The 15,036-nt window shown below is 39.7% G+C and overlaps 1 protein-coding gene across 2 annotated transcripts; it reads right to left on the bottom strand.

The window, feature by feature from the left end:
* Positions 1-278: 278 nt before the first annotated feature.
* preb (prolactin regulatory element binding) lies at positions 279-14,781 on the bottom strand. Of its 2 annotated transcripts, none has more exons than XM_052146748.1 (10): positions 14,630-14,781; positions 8,994-9,155; positions 8,556-8,751; positions 5,972-6,204; positions 2,899-2,979; positions 1,897-2,024; positions 1,624-1,797; positions 1,436-1,508; positions 1,184-1,343; positions 279-1,040 (listed from the first exon to the last, which is right to left on the bottom strand). In XM_052146748.1, exons 2-10 carry the CDS (start codon positions 9,126-9,128, stop codon positions 946-948), a joined length of 1,275 nt encoding a protein of 424 aa, XP_052002708.1. In that variant the 5' UTR covers positions 9,129-9,155; positions 14,630-14,781; the 3' UTR covers positions 279-945. The 2 variants fall into 2 exon arrangements, with proteins under 2 accessions (XP_052002708.1, XP_052002709.1); XM_052146749.1 differs by lacking the exon at positions 14,630-14,781 and adding an exon at positions 13,925-14,050.
* Between the last annotated feature and the right edge of the window lie 255 nt (positions 14,782-15,036).

Below are 15,036 nucleotides of genomic sequence, written 5' to 3'. Positions count from 1 at the left end.
TAGGAGAGCCATATCAGACAAAACTAGGGAAAAAACAGGAGTGACTGCATTTGAATTCTGTCCTGTGGCCTGCAGGTCTTAATAATGGCGTCCCCTAGTGGAGCAAATAAAAACTTGAATCTGATTAAATCTCTTCAACATTAAATCTAATTTCACCCCATTTACTTTTTAAAATCACATTTCGGGACTTATTGTCCACGATTAATTATTGCATGACATTAAAAAAAAATTCTTTGCTATCTTTGTACAAAATGTAATAACTTCCTCTCCCTCCAAAATAAAGTTTGTTTTTGAATGACATCACAAATCCGTTTTTTCTCCGTTCTAGTGTGCAACGTCTACTTTTCACAATCCAGTCAATTCCTGAGGGGTAAAATCAAGTCCTGCCCATCAATTTTACATCCGATTACGTAAATTAAATATGTTGCAAATGGCATTTCACATTGACTATAATGTGGAGAGTGATACCAGATAAAAATGACTCATTGCTGGGATGTGGTAGATCATAACACAAATCATGGAGAGACAACATGTTTTCAGGTGTATATTTCTATTTTACATTGTTTTAAATATTTAAAATAACCCACTTTTGAACCTCCCTGAATATATTTTTTTTTCACCATGACATTTAAAAGGCATTTCTTGTTACATGCTAGTGCAGCAGTCGACTCGCATTCATGTTTTCATCCAGCTGTCCAATGATCATGAAGCATCAGCTCTTCAGGATTTCATGATTTTTGCTCCATCTTCAGGTCATTCCCAAACTCATCATCCAATCAGATTCATAAGAATTCAAATTCACATGCCAGAGATTATACTTAAGTTAAAACTTCATTTTTTTTTTCAAATGATTAGACAAATGTCATAGGTCCAAGTTTGTTTTGAAGCCATTTTAGTATGTAAATGTTAAGCTCAGGTGATGGTTCCTTCTGTTTCTTCTCTACTTTAAATGAATCCAGGGAATAGAGATTGCAGCAGCAGAATCACTGCCGCCACCATCAGGCCACAGAAGAACAGCACCAGCCATAACGGGAATGATCCTGAGTGTAAAATATCAGAGCAATATAACATTCACAGGCCTGATTTAACAGTACCTATACAAAGCACTTTTGGGGCCTTTTTTTTGGATATATAAAGTTGATAGTGACAGGACTATTCCTGTAGATTAGACACTCATACTCACTTCGGTTGGGCACGGCATGTATCTGACAGCGACTGTCAACAGCAACACTTAACATAACAACTTCATTAACCTCCTTTATGGCTTTACTTTTAGCAGCATCAGGCAGGAACGTTAGATCTGTGACAACAATGCCGTGAGACTCCTGGATATAGTACAGTTTCTAGAGGGTTGAGTAGAACAGATGGCAAAGTCAGTACTGAAATACTGTGTGGAATGGATCAGTGTCATGGCACACGATTATGTTTTTAGTACCTGTAAGGAAAACGCCATGTAAATGGCCACAGATCCAGTCACAGTTCCCAGGCCAAGAAATGTTCCAGAGTCACTGAGGAGTCAATGCATAACCATAAATACATCATAATTCAACATAAGAATGGCTGCAGCTAAATACAGTTTGCCAAGGATCACTGAATTTAAGATATCAAGATGTTTTACTTTACCTCACAGTCAGACAGGATATTACTTCATTTCCACATGGCTTAGTGATTAGCGGTAGGAACGATCGTCCATCCCATTTGGTAATGTAACATTGTGGTGGTTTGCGGTCTCGTTTGTGGGGGATCTGCACTGTATAGAGTCTTATAGCGTCTTTTTGGTCCTCTACCTTTGCAAACCTGGTTTGAGCAAGTGAGCATGGAGATAATGACAAAACATCAGAGCATTTGGCAGTATGTTGTTTCTTACTAGCCTTCTACAAAGTGTGGACAACTTGCCTGCATGACCTGTATCGGTACATCTTCTCCGTGACCCGAGGCATGTTTTCATGCCAACACAAACCCACGGCCAGCTGATCGCCGCTCCACACGCTACACTCAAAATCACGGCCTACTGTTACAATGTGCTACATTAGATAAGAGGAAATAAGACTAATGTTAGAATAAACAGAATTGATAGCGATTACAATGGATAACATTAGCATATGTGAACAGAAATGGTTCAAAGTTCAGTCGTGAAACTCAATATGGTGTAAGTTGTTGGGTCCTTTGACTTGAAATATGTTAGCCAATCAACTTGCATACTCTCTCATTGTCCAACCTTTAAATTACTCTGTTGTTTGTGGGTTTCACTACAGCGTGCTATGAGAGTTTTCTCTTTGAAACCCTCCTCCTCAGTACCACCTGTCTATATGCATTATATATATGTTAGAAGCGATGCAGGCTTATTCACTTATGTTTATTCACTGGTAAAAGAGAAAGAGCTTTTGCCGTTGTTCATTGTGTAGGCAGCATTCATCTAGAAGGCAGCATATGTGTTTTCTAGCAGTAATCATCATACTTCCGTTGCTGCAGCCACAGCAGTATAAGCAATTCTAGTCCGCCAAGACCAAACCAAGCAATTTGCCATATCCCCTACATGTATTCAGAGAGTTCTCATGACTGAACTGTCCCTAATGTTTCCCTTTGGTCTTTTCCTCTCATAAAACTTCTTTATGACCTAAAAAACAAAAAATATAATGCACAAGTAATATGGACTACTTTTACGGTGCTTTTTCATCATTTTTGGAGCTTGAAAGCCCCCAGTCCCCATTCACATTCATTTTACGGAAAAGAGCAGCTTGGACATTATGCAAAATATCTCCTTTAGTGTTCCACATATGGAAGAAAATGAGAGAACTAACCTTTTAACCATGGTAAAATCAATGTAACACAAGATCTTGAGTGACTTATTGCTTTAAAAACTACTGTATAACAAACCTCACAGAACATATGAGTTACCTTTTTATCAGGACTGATGTCTATATCCTCCAGTTCATCTTTGTGTGCTTTGAAGTTCAACTTCTCTTTCAAGGAGGGGAACTGCAGAGAGGAAACAATGCTGAATAAAAGGTTTTGTTCCAAAACATAGTGAGCTTTCTTGTTGCCCACATAGGCACCATCTAGATTATAGAACCTCATATGTTACAGATTTGGAATGCTCTACATGGGCAACAACTCTGATAATTGATTTCAACAGTTTGGTGTTAACATGTTGCTAATCTAAATAATTGATTTCAATAGAGTTTGATGTTAGCATGTTGCTAATCTAACACAATGATTTCAATAGTTTGGTGTTAGCATGATGCTAATCTAAATAATTGATTTCAATAGAGTTTGATGTTAGCATGTTGCTAATCTAACACAATGATTTCAATAGTTTGGTGTTAGCATGTTGCTAATCTAAATCATTGATTTCAATAGAGTTTGATGTTAGCATGTTGCTAATCTAACACAATGATTTCAATAGTTTGGTGTTAGCATGATGCTAATCTAAATAATTGATTTCAATAGAGTTTGATGTTAGCATGTTGCTAATCTAACACAATGATTTCAATAGTTTGGTGTTAGCATGATGCTAATCTAAATAATTGATTTCAATAGAGTTTGATGTTAGCATGTTGCTAATCTAACACAATGATTTCAATAGTTTGGTGTTAGCATGTTGCTAATCTAAATCATTGATTTCAATAGAGTTTGATGTTAGCATGTTGCTAATCTAACACAATGATTTCAATTGTTTGGTGTTAGCATGTTGCTAATCTAAGGCAATGATTTCAATAGAGTTTGGCATTAGTATGTTGCTAATATAAGGCACTGATTTTAATAGAGTTTGGTGTTAGCATGTTGCTAATCTAACACAAAGATTTTAGGCCTGTTGCACTTACATTTTCAGTTATGAAGTGCTTTGAGGAGTTGGTAAAGGCAAAGATAATGGAAAGGACCCAGGCTCTCTTAGACCCTCTTCAATTTAAATATAGGGGAAAGCGAGGTGTTGAAGATGCAACAGCAACCATACTCCACACAGTGCTTCAGCATATGGATCGCCCAAAATGTTTAGCAAAATTGTTTTTCCATTGATTTTTCATCTGCTTTCAACACCATCCAGCCCCACATTTTAGTTAGGAAACTTAATTTATGATTTTAGTTTGGATCTTAGTATTGTAGGTTGGATATTATTTCCTTGTGCAAAGAACACAGAGAGTCACTGTAAACGAGTGTTTTTCTGAACGGTTGGTGTCATCCACAGGGTCACCATAAGGTTGTGTCCTCTCTCCTCTTTTGTTTATTTTGCATACAAATGATTGGCACAGCCTATACAAAAATAGGCTCATCCTTAAATCTGTAGATGACTCTGTAAGAATCAGTTTACTGAGTGAGGAGGACACTTCATGGCCCTGTGGTTGATGACTTTGCCAGATGGTGTGAGGATGCATTCTTAAAACTAAATGTTCTAAACCAAAGTGATTAATATTGATTTTAGTCAGGTACAGCAAACCGCTATTTGGGGAAAGGGGGTTGAAAGTTTTAAGTATAAAAAAAATGGGTACCATTTTAGACAATAAGTTGAAACACAGAACCTCTGTGCAAGAGGGGACAGCAAAGGTCTTTTAATGTGGACAAATCACTGATGTGCATGTTTTATAACTCTTATATTGAATCCAGTTTATTCTTTTCTCTGCTGTGTTGGTTTGCTGCCATACATGTTAAAGACAAGAACTCCCTTGAAAGGATTGTAAATCAGTGCAGTAAAATAACCGGGAAAAAGCAGACAAGGATGGCGGCCATATTTGGAATGCTCTCAGGAGGCTATTTCCAGTCATGCCAGTGCAGCTCCTATCTACTTAAATGGGGAAAGACCGAAATCTCAAAAACGGTTGGTCAAGATTACGATCAAAGAACATATTTCAAATCAGCAATAAAAGTTTATAATATTGGAATCATAAGTTTCTTTATCTCATATTACGCTAAAACACACTTTTCCTGGCTTGTATAGCTAATGCGCATGAGCTTTCAAGAGTTGATTGACAGGCGATGTCTGTATAAGGTGATTGGTTATTTTACCTGTAAGGTGGGACTTCCCTTCTACACCCTTTGCCCATTGTGTGCTAGAGTGGGCATTCCAATTTCTCCCATTCATTTAAATAGAAGTGGCCTGTCTCTGCTAATTAGTTTCTGGTTTGGTGTTAGCATGTTGCCAATATAACATTGCGATACTATAATTTGAATGAAATTCAATGCAATACTATATTGTGGAGGCTACACGCTATTCTCTGCAGCATCCTCACCACGCACCCCAATGAGAGCGAAAACCACATTATAGCGACCACGAGGAGGTTAACCCAACGTGACGCTACCCACCCTAGCAACAAGGCCAATTGGTTGCTTAGGAAGCCTGACTGGATTCACTCAGCACGCCCTGGATTCGAACTCAAGACTCCAGGGGTGGTAGTCAGCATCTTTACTTGCTGAGCTACCCAGGCCCCCAAAAATCCACACTTCTAACACTTAATTTGCCATTTTGGCAACACAATTTTTTTTCATCAAGTTTGTCGAAATGCATTCAAGGATTGCGAAGATACCTTAGAAGCATAGGTACATTATATGGCCAAAAGTATGCAGACACCTGACCATCACACCTATATGAGCATGTTGGACATCCCTTTCAAATCCATGGGCATTATATGGAGTTGACAGTGCCACATTTAAAGTTACTGAGCTCTTCAGTACAGCCCATTGTCATGCCAATTTTTGTCTATGGAGATGTCATGGCTGTGTGCTGTATTTTATGCATCTGTAAGCAATGGGTGTAGCTGGAACACCTAAACTCAATAATTAATAATGGTCTTCTACATACTTTACATACATACCATATAGTGTATCTTAGAAGGCAGCATAATTAAGCTGTATGCCTCTTAGAACAGCTTTCATGTCATGAGTGCACCTATGATGCCTTAAAATGCTGCCTATATAGGAAGCTCACTAGGTTTTGGAAAAGAGCAAAAGTGTGCCCAGACGCTTGGAGCAAACTCACCTCCCACACTCTGATGTAGCCGTCTGCCCCTCCGCTCAGCAGAAGTGTGAGGTCAGAGCTGAAGCACACACACTTCACACACGGGTCCTGAGTGCTGAGATCTGCCTGCACCACACCCACATCCTCCACTGAGATATGAGGAGACTCCTTCAATTCAGCCACATCTCCTCCTCCTCCATCTCCATTCTGCCCTTTCCCTCCTCTCCTCCTGACTGCACCCTTATCTCCAACACCTATCAATCAGTGTCACATCACATACAGTATCTCACAAAAGTGAGTACACCCCTCACATTTTTGTAAATATTTGATTATATCTTTTCATGTGACAACACTGAAGAAATGACACTTTGCTACAATGTAAAGTAGTGAGTGTACAGCTTGAATAACAGTGTAAATGTGCTGTCCCCTCAAAATAACTCGACACACAGACATTAATGTCTAAACTGCTGGCAACATGAAAAATTGGGCCCAATTAGCCATTTTCCCTCCCCGGTGTCATGTGACTCATTGGTGTTACAAGGTCTCACACTCCCTCAAACTGGTCACTGGAAGTTCAACATGACACCTCATGGCAAAGAACTCTCTGAGGATCTGAAAAAAAAGAATTGTTGCTCTACATAAAGATGGCCTAGGCTATAAGAAGATTGCCAAGACCCTGACACTGAGCTGCAGCACGGTGGCCAAGACCATACAGCGATTTAACAGGACAGGTTCCACTCAGAACAGGCCTCGCCATGGTCGACCAAAGAAGTTAAGTGCACGTGCTCAGCGTCATATCCAGAGGTTGTCTTTGGGAAATAGACATATGAGTGCTGCCAGCATTGCTGCAGAGGTTGAAGGGGTGGGGGGGTCAGCCTGTCAGTGCTCAGACCATATGCCGCACACTGCATCAAATTGGTCTGCATGGCTGTCGTCCCAGAAGGAAGCCTCTTCTAAAGATGATGCACAAGAAAGCCTGCAAACAGTTTGCTGAAGAACCATGTCCTGTGGTCTGATGAGACTTATTTGGTTCAGAAGGTGTCAAGCGTGTGTGGCGGAAACCAGGTGAGGAGTACAAAGACAAGTGTGTCTTGCCTACAGTAAAGCATGGTGTTGGGAGTGTCATGGTCTGGGGCTGCATGAGTGCAGTCGGCACTGGGGAGCTACAGTTCATTGAGGGAACCATGAATGCCAACATGTACTGTGACATACTGAAGCAGAGCATCATCCCCTCCCTTCGCAGACTGGGCCGCAGGGCAGTATTCCAGCATGATAACGACCCCAAACACACCTCCAAGACGACCACTGCCTTGCTAAAGAAGCTGAGGGTGAAGGTGATGGATTGGCCAAGCATGTCTCCAGACCTAAACCCTATTGAGCATCTGTGGGGCATCCTCAAACGGAAGGTGGAGGAGCACAAGGTCTCTAACATCCACCAGCTCTGTGATGTCGTCATGGAGGAGTGGAAGAGGACTCCAGTGGCAACCTGTGAAGCTCTGGTGAACTCCATTCCCAAGAGGGTTAAAGCAGTGCTGGAAAATAATGGCGGCCACACAAATATTGACACTTTGGGCCCAATTTGGACATTTTCACTTAGGGGTGTACTCACTTTTGTTGCCAGCGGTTTAGACATTAATGTCTGTGTGTTGAGTTATTTTGAGGGGACAGCAAATTTACACTGTTATACAAGCTGTACACTCACTACTTTACATTGTAGCAAAGTGTCATTTCTTCAGTGTTGTCAAATGAAAAGATATAATCAAATATTTACAAAAATGTGAGGGGTGTACTCACTTTTGTGAGATATTGTACATTCCTGATATTTGATATTACATGCAAGCATGTACTATGATATACAACACTATACATATAAAGACAAAAACAGATTAATCAACGTGTTGGTTTTTAAAGGGATAGTTCACCCAACAGTGAAAACTCTTTATATCTCTTGTATGAATCATGAAACACATCCGTTTTACATATGATCAAAGTGGATGGTGATTTATAAATGAAAGAAAAAAACTACGAAAGTATCATAAAAGTAGTTCATAAGACACTGGCACTATATTCCAAGTGTTTTGGACAGACCAAAATTTAAGTCGTCATTCACCAATAACTTTCCCCTCCACCATAGCTCTCAACTCTCATTTGCAGTCACACTTCTAAACATGTTGTAGGTCACATGACATGAATGAACCAACATGTTTGGCACTGGTGATGTAAAACCTATGCATTGCATCCAAATGCACCATTTTGTAACTGAAAACAAGTGCGAATGAGATTTGAGAGCTCCGATGGAGGGCAAGATTTTCTGTAAATAAACATTTAATTTTTGATTTGCTTCTCACACAAAGCTATCGGATGACTTCTGAAGACTTAGAATATAGTGCATGAGTCATATGTACTGCCTTTATGGTGCATTTTTATGGTCGCATAAAACACCATCCAATTTATTGTATGGAAAAGAGCCGCTGAGACATTTCACCTAACATCTCCATTGTGTTCAAAAAGTTGGAACGACATAAGGGTGAGAAACTGAAGATAAAGTTTTCATTTTTGAGGGAACTGTTACTTTAGGTTGTTGAATATGGAAGCCTCCACTGACCATCTTTATTTGCAGGTTTCTTCATCTGCTTGGGTGCATGTTGACTGAACTTCATCAAGCTGCAGTTGCCATCTTGCCCCACAGCGATCACATCACCACCCAGAGACATGTTCATGGTGGCTCGTGTGTCCGTGTCATGAGTGTGCAGCAAGGTGGTGCTGTGCTTTCCACCGACCAGCTCTAAACTCAGGAAATGCTGCAATTAAAAAGCGACACTTCTGTGACCAACAACTAAATGGCATATAGAGTTAATCCAGTGGGCCCAAACAGTATTTGGACATTTAACCCACTCATAAAAATGTTTGAATGTCTCATTAAATAATTTTTTTTAACTACAACTTTTAGTTATTTTGAGTGCCAGATTTTCAATGTAGTTACCACTGAAGAGCATTTGTGATCGTGGTGCAGATATTAGTTAAAGAAATGTGTTGCTCGTACCACTCCATTCTTGATCCCGGTCTTGGACGCTCCGCCTCCTCCTGCAGTGATGATGAGACCGGTCTTGGGGTCAATTTTAACAGTATACAGAGGAAATGGTGCTCTGTACAGCTCAGGCGCTCTTCGTTTACCCATGCTACTCTGAGATCTCTAGACACTGATCTGAAAATAAATTACTGTTGTTACACACATCTCCACAAAACCAATACACAACCAAATCAAGTTTTGGCACACATGGTGTGATGAGGTTTTGCAGTAATGCATACAGGTTATTTATACCATGCAGAGCATTTTCATGTGCCCATTCTGTCTAAAGACAAAAAAGTAACAACATTTTAAAGATGGAAATCATATTATCTAACTTTCTCTAATCACAATATTGCAATGAAATGAACACATGGATGAATTTTAACTGCTGTTACTGCTTTGGTTTGAGGGAATGTTGCATTTTTTGCCATGTTGATGGATGCTATGCACTTCTAGAAAAGAAAAAACACTTGAATTAATTAAGAAATATTCCAGGTGTATCTGTGAATTTTCCCGGATCTTGGTAATGTTTAAATGAATAAGTAAACATGTTTCCTTGGGAATATTGTTTTAATTGGTTATCCATTTCTAGGGGTTCTTTATGTTCTCAAGATCACTTTCCATCTTATAAAAAATGTGCTTCATGTTGTAACATTCAAATTCAATGGTTTCATTCAATTAAAAAAATATTAGGCTATTTAATATCACTGAATCAATCTAACTACATTAGACTAAACCAACAAAAGTAATTTTTAAGAACTAGATCAGGTAGAAATCTCTCTAAGGTAACGATTGTACAGTTCCCCTTTTTAAAGGGATAGTTCAACCACAAATTAAAATTGTCTTTTTTTTTTCTGCTGAACACAAATTGAGATTTTTAGAAGAATATTTCTGCTCTGTAGATCCATACAATGCAAGTGAATGGTGACCAGAACTCAGAAGGTCCAAAAGCATATAAAAGTCAGCATAACCGTAATCCATACAACTCCAGTGGCTTAATCCATGTCTTCTGAAGTGATCAAACAGGGCTCAAAGATCGCAAGCACAAAAAAAGACTAGAGTGCACAAATTTGCATTCCCCTTTTGTCTCTTATATTTATATCCCTTTAAGAATTTATACAAATAAAAGATAAATTACTTTTTTTTTTTTTTTTAAATACTGCCCTTCAGGATCTATATAATATATATTTACATGAAGTATAATATGCATATAGTAGTGTGTTGCCTTCTCGAGCATCAGTGAATGTTTGCACATTGTGTAATAGTTATAGATATATATACACACACACATATGTACATGGGCGTACACACATGCATATATTAAACTGATTTGATATATTATGCATATATATACACTCACCTAAAGGATTATTAGGAACACCATACTAATACTGTGTTTGACACCCTTTCGCCTTCAGAACTGCCTTAATTCTACGTGGCATTGATTCAACAAGGTGCTGAAAGCATTCTTTAGAAATGTTGGCCCATATTGATAGGATAGCATCTTGCAGTTGATGGAGATTTGTGGGATGCACATCCAGGGCACAAAGCTCCCGTTCCACCACATCCCAAAGATGCTCTATTGGGTTGAGATCTGGTGACTGTGGGGGCCATTTTATTACAGTGAACTCATTGTCATGTTCAAGAAACCAATTTGAAATGATTCGAGCTTTGTGACATGGTGCATTATCCTGCTGGAAGTAGCCATCAGAGGATGGGTACATGGTGGCCAAAAAGGGATGGACATGGTCAGAAACAATGCTCAGGTAGGCCGTGGCATTTAAACGATGCCCAATTGGCACTAAGGGGCCTAAAGTGTGCCAAGAAAACATCCCCCACACCATTACACCACCACCACCAGCCTGCACAGTGGTAACAAGGCATGATGGATCCATGTTCTCATTCTGTTTACGCCAAATTCTGACTCTACCATCTGAATGTCTCAACAGAAATCGAGACTCATCAGACCAGGCAACATTTTTCCAGTCTTCAACTGTCCAATTTTGATGAGCTCTTGCAAATTGTAGCCTCTTTTTCCTATTTGTAGTGGAGATGAGTGGTACCCGGTGGGGTCTTCTGCTGTTGTAGCCCATCCGCCTCAAGGTTGTGCGTGTTGTGGCTTCACAAATGCTTTGCTGCATACCTCGGTTGTAACGAGTGGTTATTTCAGGCAAAGTTGCTCTTCTATCAGCTTGAATCAGTCGGCCCATTCTCCTCTGACCTCTAGCATCAACAAGGCATTTTCAGCCCACAGGACTGCCGCATACTGGATGTTTTTCCCTTTTCACACCATTCTTTGTAAACCCTAGAAATGGTTGTGCGTGAAAATCCCAGTAACTGAGCAGATTGTGAAATACTCAGACCGGCCCGTCTGGCACCAACAACCATGCCACGCTCAAAATTGCTTAAATCACCTTTCTTTCCCATTCTGACATTCAGTTTGGAGTTCAGGAGATTGTCTTGACCAGGACCACACCCCTAAATGCATTGAAGCAACTGCCATGTGATTGGTTGATTAGATAATTGCATTAATGAGAAATTGAACAGGTGTTCCTAATAATCCTTTAGGTGAGTGTGTGTATATATATATATATATATATATATATATATATATATATATATATATATAATTTATAAACAATCTTAGTCTTTCTTTGCAATGAGTAGATGGCTCAGACACAAGACTACTAGTGTACAGACTGAGTGAAATCCCAGATGCAGTTTATTGTGCTAATCCAATCCCAGTCAATAATAACCTGGAAAAATAAAATATATGGTACAAAACACATGAATTTTCATTATAAACAAGCCCGAAATACACATAGGACTACTATTTTGAAATGTCTGCTTTCCCAGTTGTGAACACACTGATGTCTGAGTCACTGAGAAAGTGACTCGAATTCAAACTGCTAACTGAGCTCTTGAGTTCTCTTGTTCAGTGGTTCATTATAAAGATTCAGTGACCATTTCTGGTGATGCCAGAAGGTTGTGGCAAATAAGTGTCTTGTGTGAAATGAGATAGTCACTGAATCAATGATCAAAAGAAAAATGTAATCCTTTACAATCTGTATGTCTACAGACCTACAAAAACACTTTAGTAGAGGTTTCAAGCATTATAAGAACACAGCAGATCTATCATTTCCCTACAGTTTGTGAGCTGCTGAGCATGACTTTTATCAAAAGACAATAATAATAGTCTTATAATAATTATAATGAGTTTCAATAACATCTGTATGTTTTCATGTATAAAAAAGTGTTGATAAACGCTGATATAAACTCCACTTACAATGTGCGATTTAAAGAAGGATTGTCTTTTGTTTTTATCTGCAGTGAATTTCACGTAATGCTGCCAATCAAGACCGATATGCTGATAAATAACTCTCGTTTGTGTGTTCCTCATCTCTAGATTATTCATTTAGACCAACATCAATGTCAATATAAACATGGATAAATTAGTATTATTGAAAGTTACTTTGTAGAAATGAATGGAGCCACATTGATTAGACTGTCTGACTGACGGTCTATTACGTAAGGGGTGTTTATGCTCATCGCCTGCGATTGGTTGGATGGTCGCCCAATCAGCCCAAAGTAACAAAACGCAGAGAATGCAGTATACAAATCCACCATTTGAACTCAGTATAGGTTTAGCTTGGAAAAGTGCGGGGGACAAAAATAACATTTTTAAAGAGCGTGGGGGAAATGTCACCTCTGTCCCCAGTGGCTACTACGCCCTTGGTGCTGTATTTGTTTGTCTGTGTTGTATGCAGCTAACAAGCTCATATAATCAACAGAAAGGGTGAAAAGTTGAGCGAGACACACTGGCGCTCTAACCGAAACTGCATAATAATGCATACATCCCGACTGTCGCCAATGGAGACTAGGTTGTAAATTATTGTCGCAATCATTTATTTTTGGTCACCTTTGCAATCATTTTAGTCACAGTCTGGAGCACTGTCAAAGGTGGAGATTGATTGTAAAAAAAAGACTTAAACATTGATTGGTTTCTCACTCACATTTATAGCACTTATGAAGATATTGGTTTAAGCACTGGAGTCGTATGGATTACTTTCATGCTGCCTTTCAGGCCTAGCACCAGCTCTAAGATGTAAGGTGGGCCATAGGACCCTCTGGGTGGGCCAAACAGTTGGAGGGGTGGGTGTACGTGTAGTTCTCAAGGTGGGCAAAATTCATGATTGGGTGGGCCAGGCCCACCCTGATCCCCCTGTGGAGCCGGGCCTTCTACCTTTTATATGCTTTTGGACCTTCTGAGTTCTGGTCACCATTCACTTGCATTGTATGGATCTACATAAAAATCATACACATCTGGGATGGCATGAGGGTGAGTAAATGATGACAGAATTTTCATTTTTGGTTGAACTATCCCTTTAACACAATATGTCTTGTTTATTTCCACCCTTTTAGGCATCATGTTCATTTTCTTGCCATTATGTTAATATTCAAGCTCTGAAAGTTCCTTAAATACAATCCTAGCAGATTTACTTTAACAGGGAATTTACAGGGTTGAGAAGTTACTGCTTCACAGCAACGACGCAGACCATAGAAACTTCAGAGGATTCATTCAGCATTGTTAAACACAAATATGAAGGCTCTGGCTCTCCACACAGTGCTGTACCATCTGCTCTTTAAGCTCTTTAGCTCAATCTGCCGGTCACAACCCCTGTCAACAACATACTTTATTTACTCTACACGTTTGAACATAATAGAGGGGACCGACTCTCTTTTAGACGGTATAAGCAGAATTACACTGATTTATTCAGCTCTATATCTATATCTGTACTATTGTACATGTCTCCATTGATCGCAGTGCAGCTCGCACTCCTCTCACAGTTTAACAGCAGCTGTAAGTTGTTTTAAAGCGTGAGTGCTGGTGTAACTCACTGCACCTGTGTGTCTGTCTCGCTTCAGTCTCTTTCTACAGTATTTCCAGTGTTCACTGGACATGCCACTGGATGAACTCACTGCATTAGTCTGTCAAACAGCCACCATCTACTTCCTCTGTTGCCCTAGCTACACGTCAGCATAGCGTCATGTCCTGCGCGCCGTCGTCACGCATCCGCTCCTTGCGTCATACGCGCTACCGTAGTAACTGTACGTTCACACCAGAAGCGGCGAGAGCGTCCAAATTCGCTCTGGCTGCCCTGCCTCGACGCTCAAGGACGCTCGTGGACGCTCTGACGTAGTTGAAATAGGCGGCAACGTTTGTTCAGAATGCTTTGTTTTGTGAACTATATTTAAAGGGGGCCGCAATTTAAACATCCAGACATGTCGACCATTTACACCGATCACAAGTAGCGTATATACTCATGAACTCTTTAAAATGTGAAAATAAGAAATCGATCGATGGCAGAAAGTAATTAAAATTACAGTTGTTTGTTATCAAAATAAAATACATTTGTAATAAAAACTGTGGTCTTGGTCATATATTACAGGGAAACCCGTCACGGCAATAATTCGTTTCTCCATTTTATCTTCGGAACGAATGTTTGGTGGGAACCAAAGTTTACACGGTTATGTTCTCTAGACTTCGCTACAGCGGAGCACTTCTATATTCCAATAGGTTGCCGCCGAACCGCGTCACAGCTCATTACCATAATGTTGACTGCACTTGAACTTCCATCTGACGCCCACGCCGCCCAAGACTCGCCGCGCCGCTTCTCGCCGCCGAGAGACGCTGGCTGTCATTGAAAATGAATGACTTCCGGTCGATTTGACGCTCTCGCCGCCTCTGGTGTGAACGTACGGTAAGTGTAGTTATGACGCAATACGAAAAGGGTTAACTGCTGCATCAAATAAATAAATTAACAAATAAATAAAATATCTATACAATAAAAAAATACATTTAAACTATTGAATCAAATAAAGAAATAACATTTAATTTTAATTAAATGTAAATCAATTCAATAATCATTTGTATATAATGTAATTGTGTGTGCGTGAGTGCGTGCGTGCGTGCGTGCGTGCGTGTGTGTGTGTGTATATATATATATATATATAG

This window comes from Xyrauchen texanus, chromosome 17 (genome assembly GCF_025860055.1).
Source record: "Xyrauchen texanus isolate HMW12.3.18 chromosome 17, RBS_HiC_50CHRs, whole genome shotgun sequence".
Classification (NCBI taxonomy): domain Eukaryota; kingdom Metazoa; phylum Chordata; class Actinopteri; order Cypriniformes; family Catostomidae; genus Xyrauchen; species Xyrauchen texanus.
The sequence above is the reverse complement of the archived record's forward strand: the minus strand, read 5'-3'. Positions and strand labels throughout refer to the sequence as shown.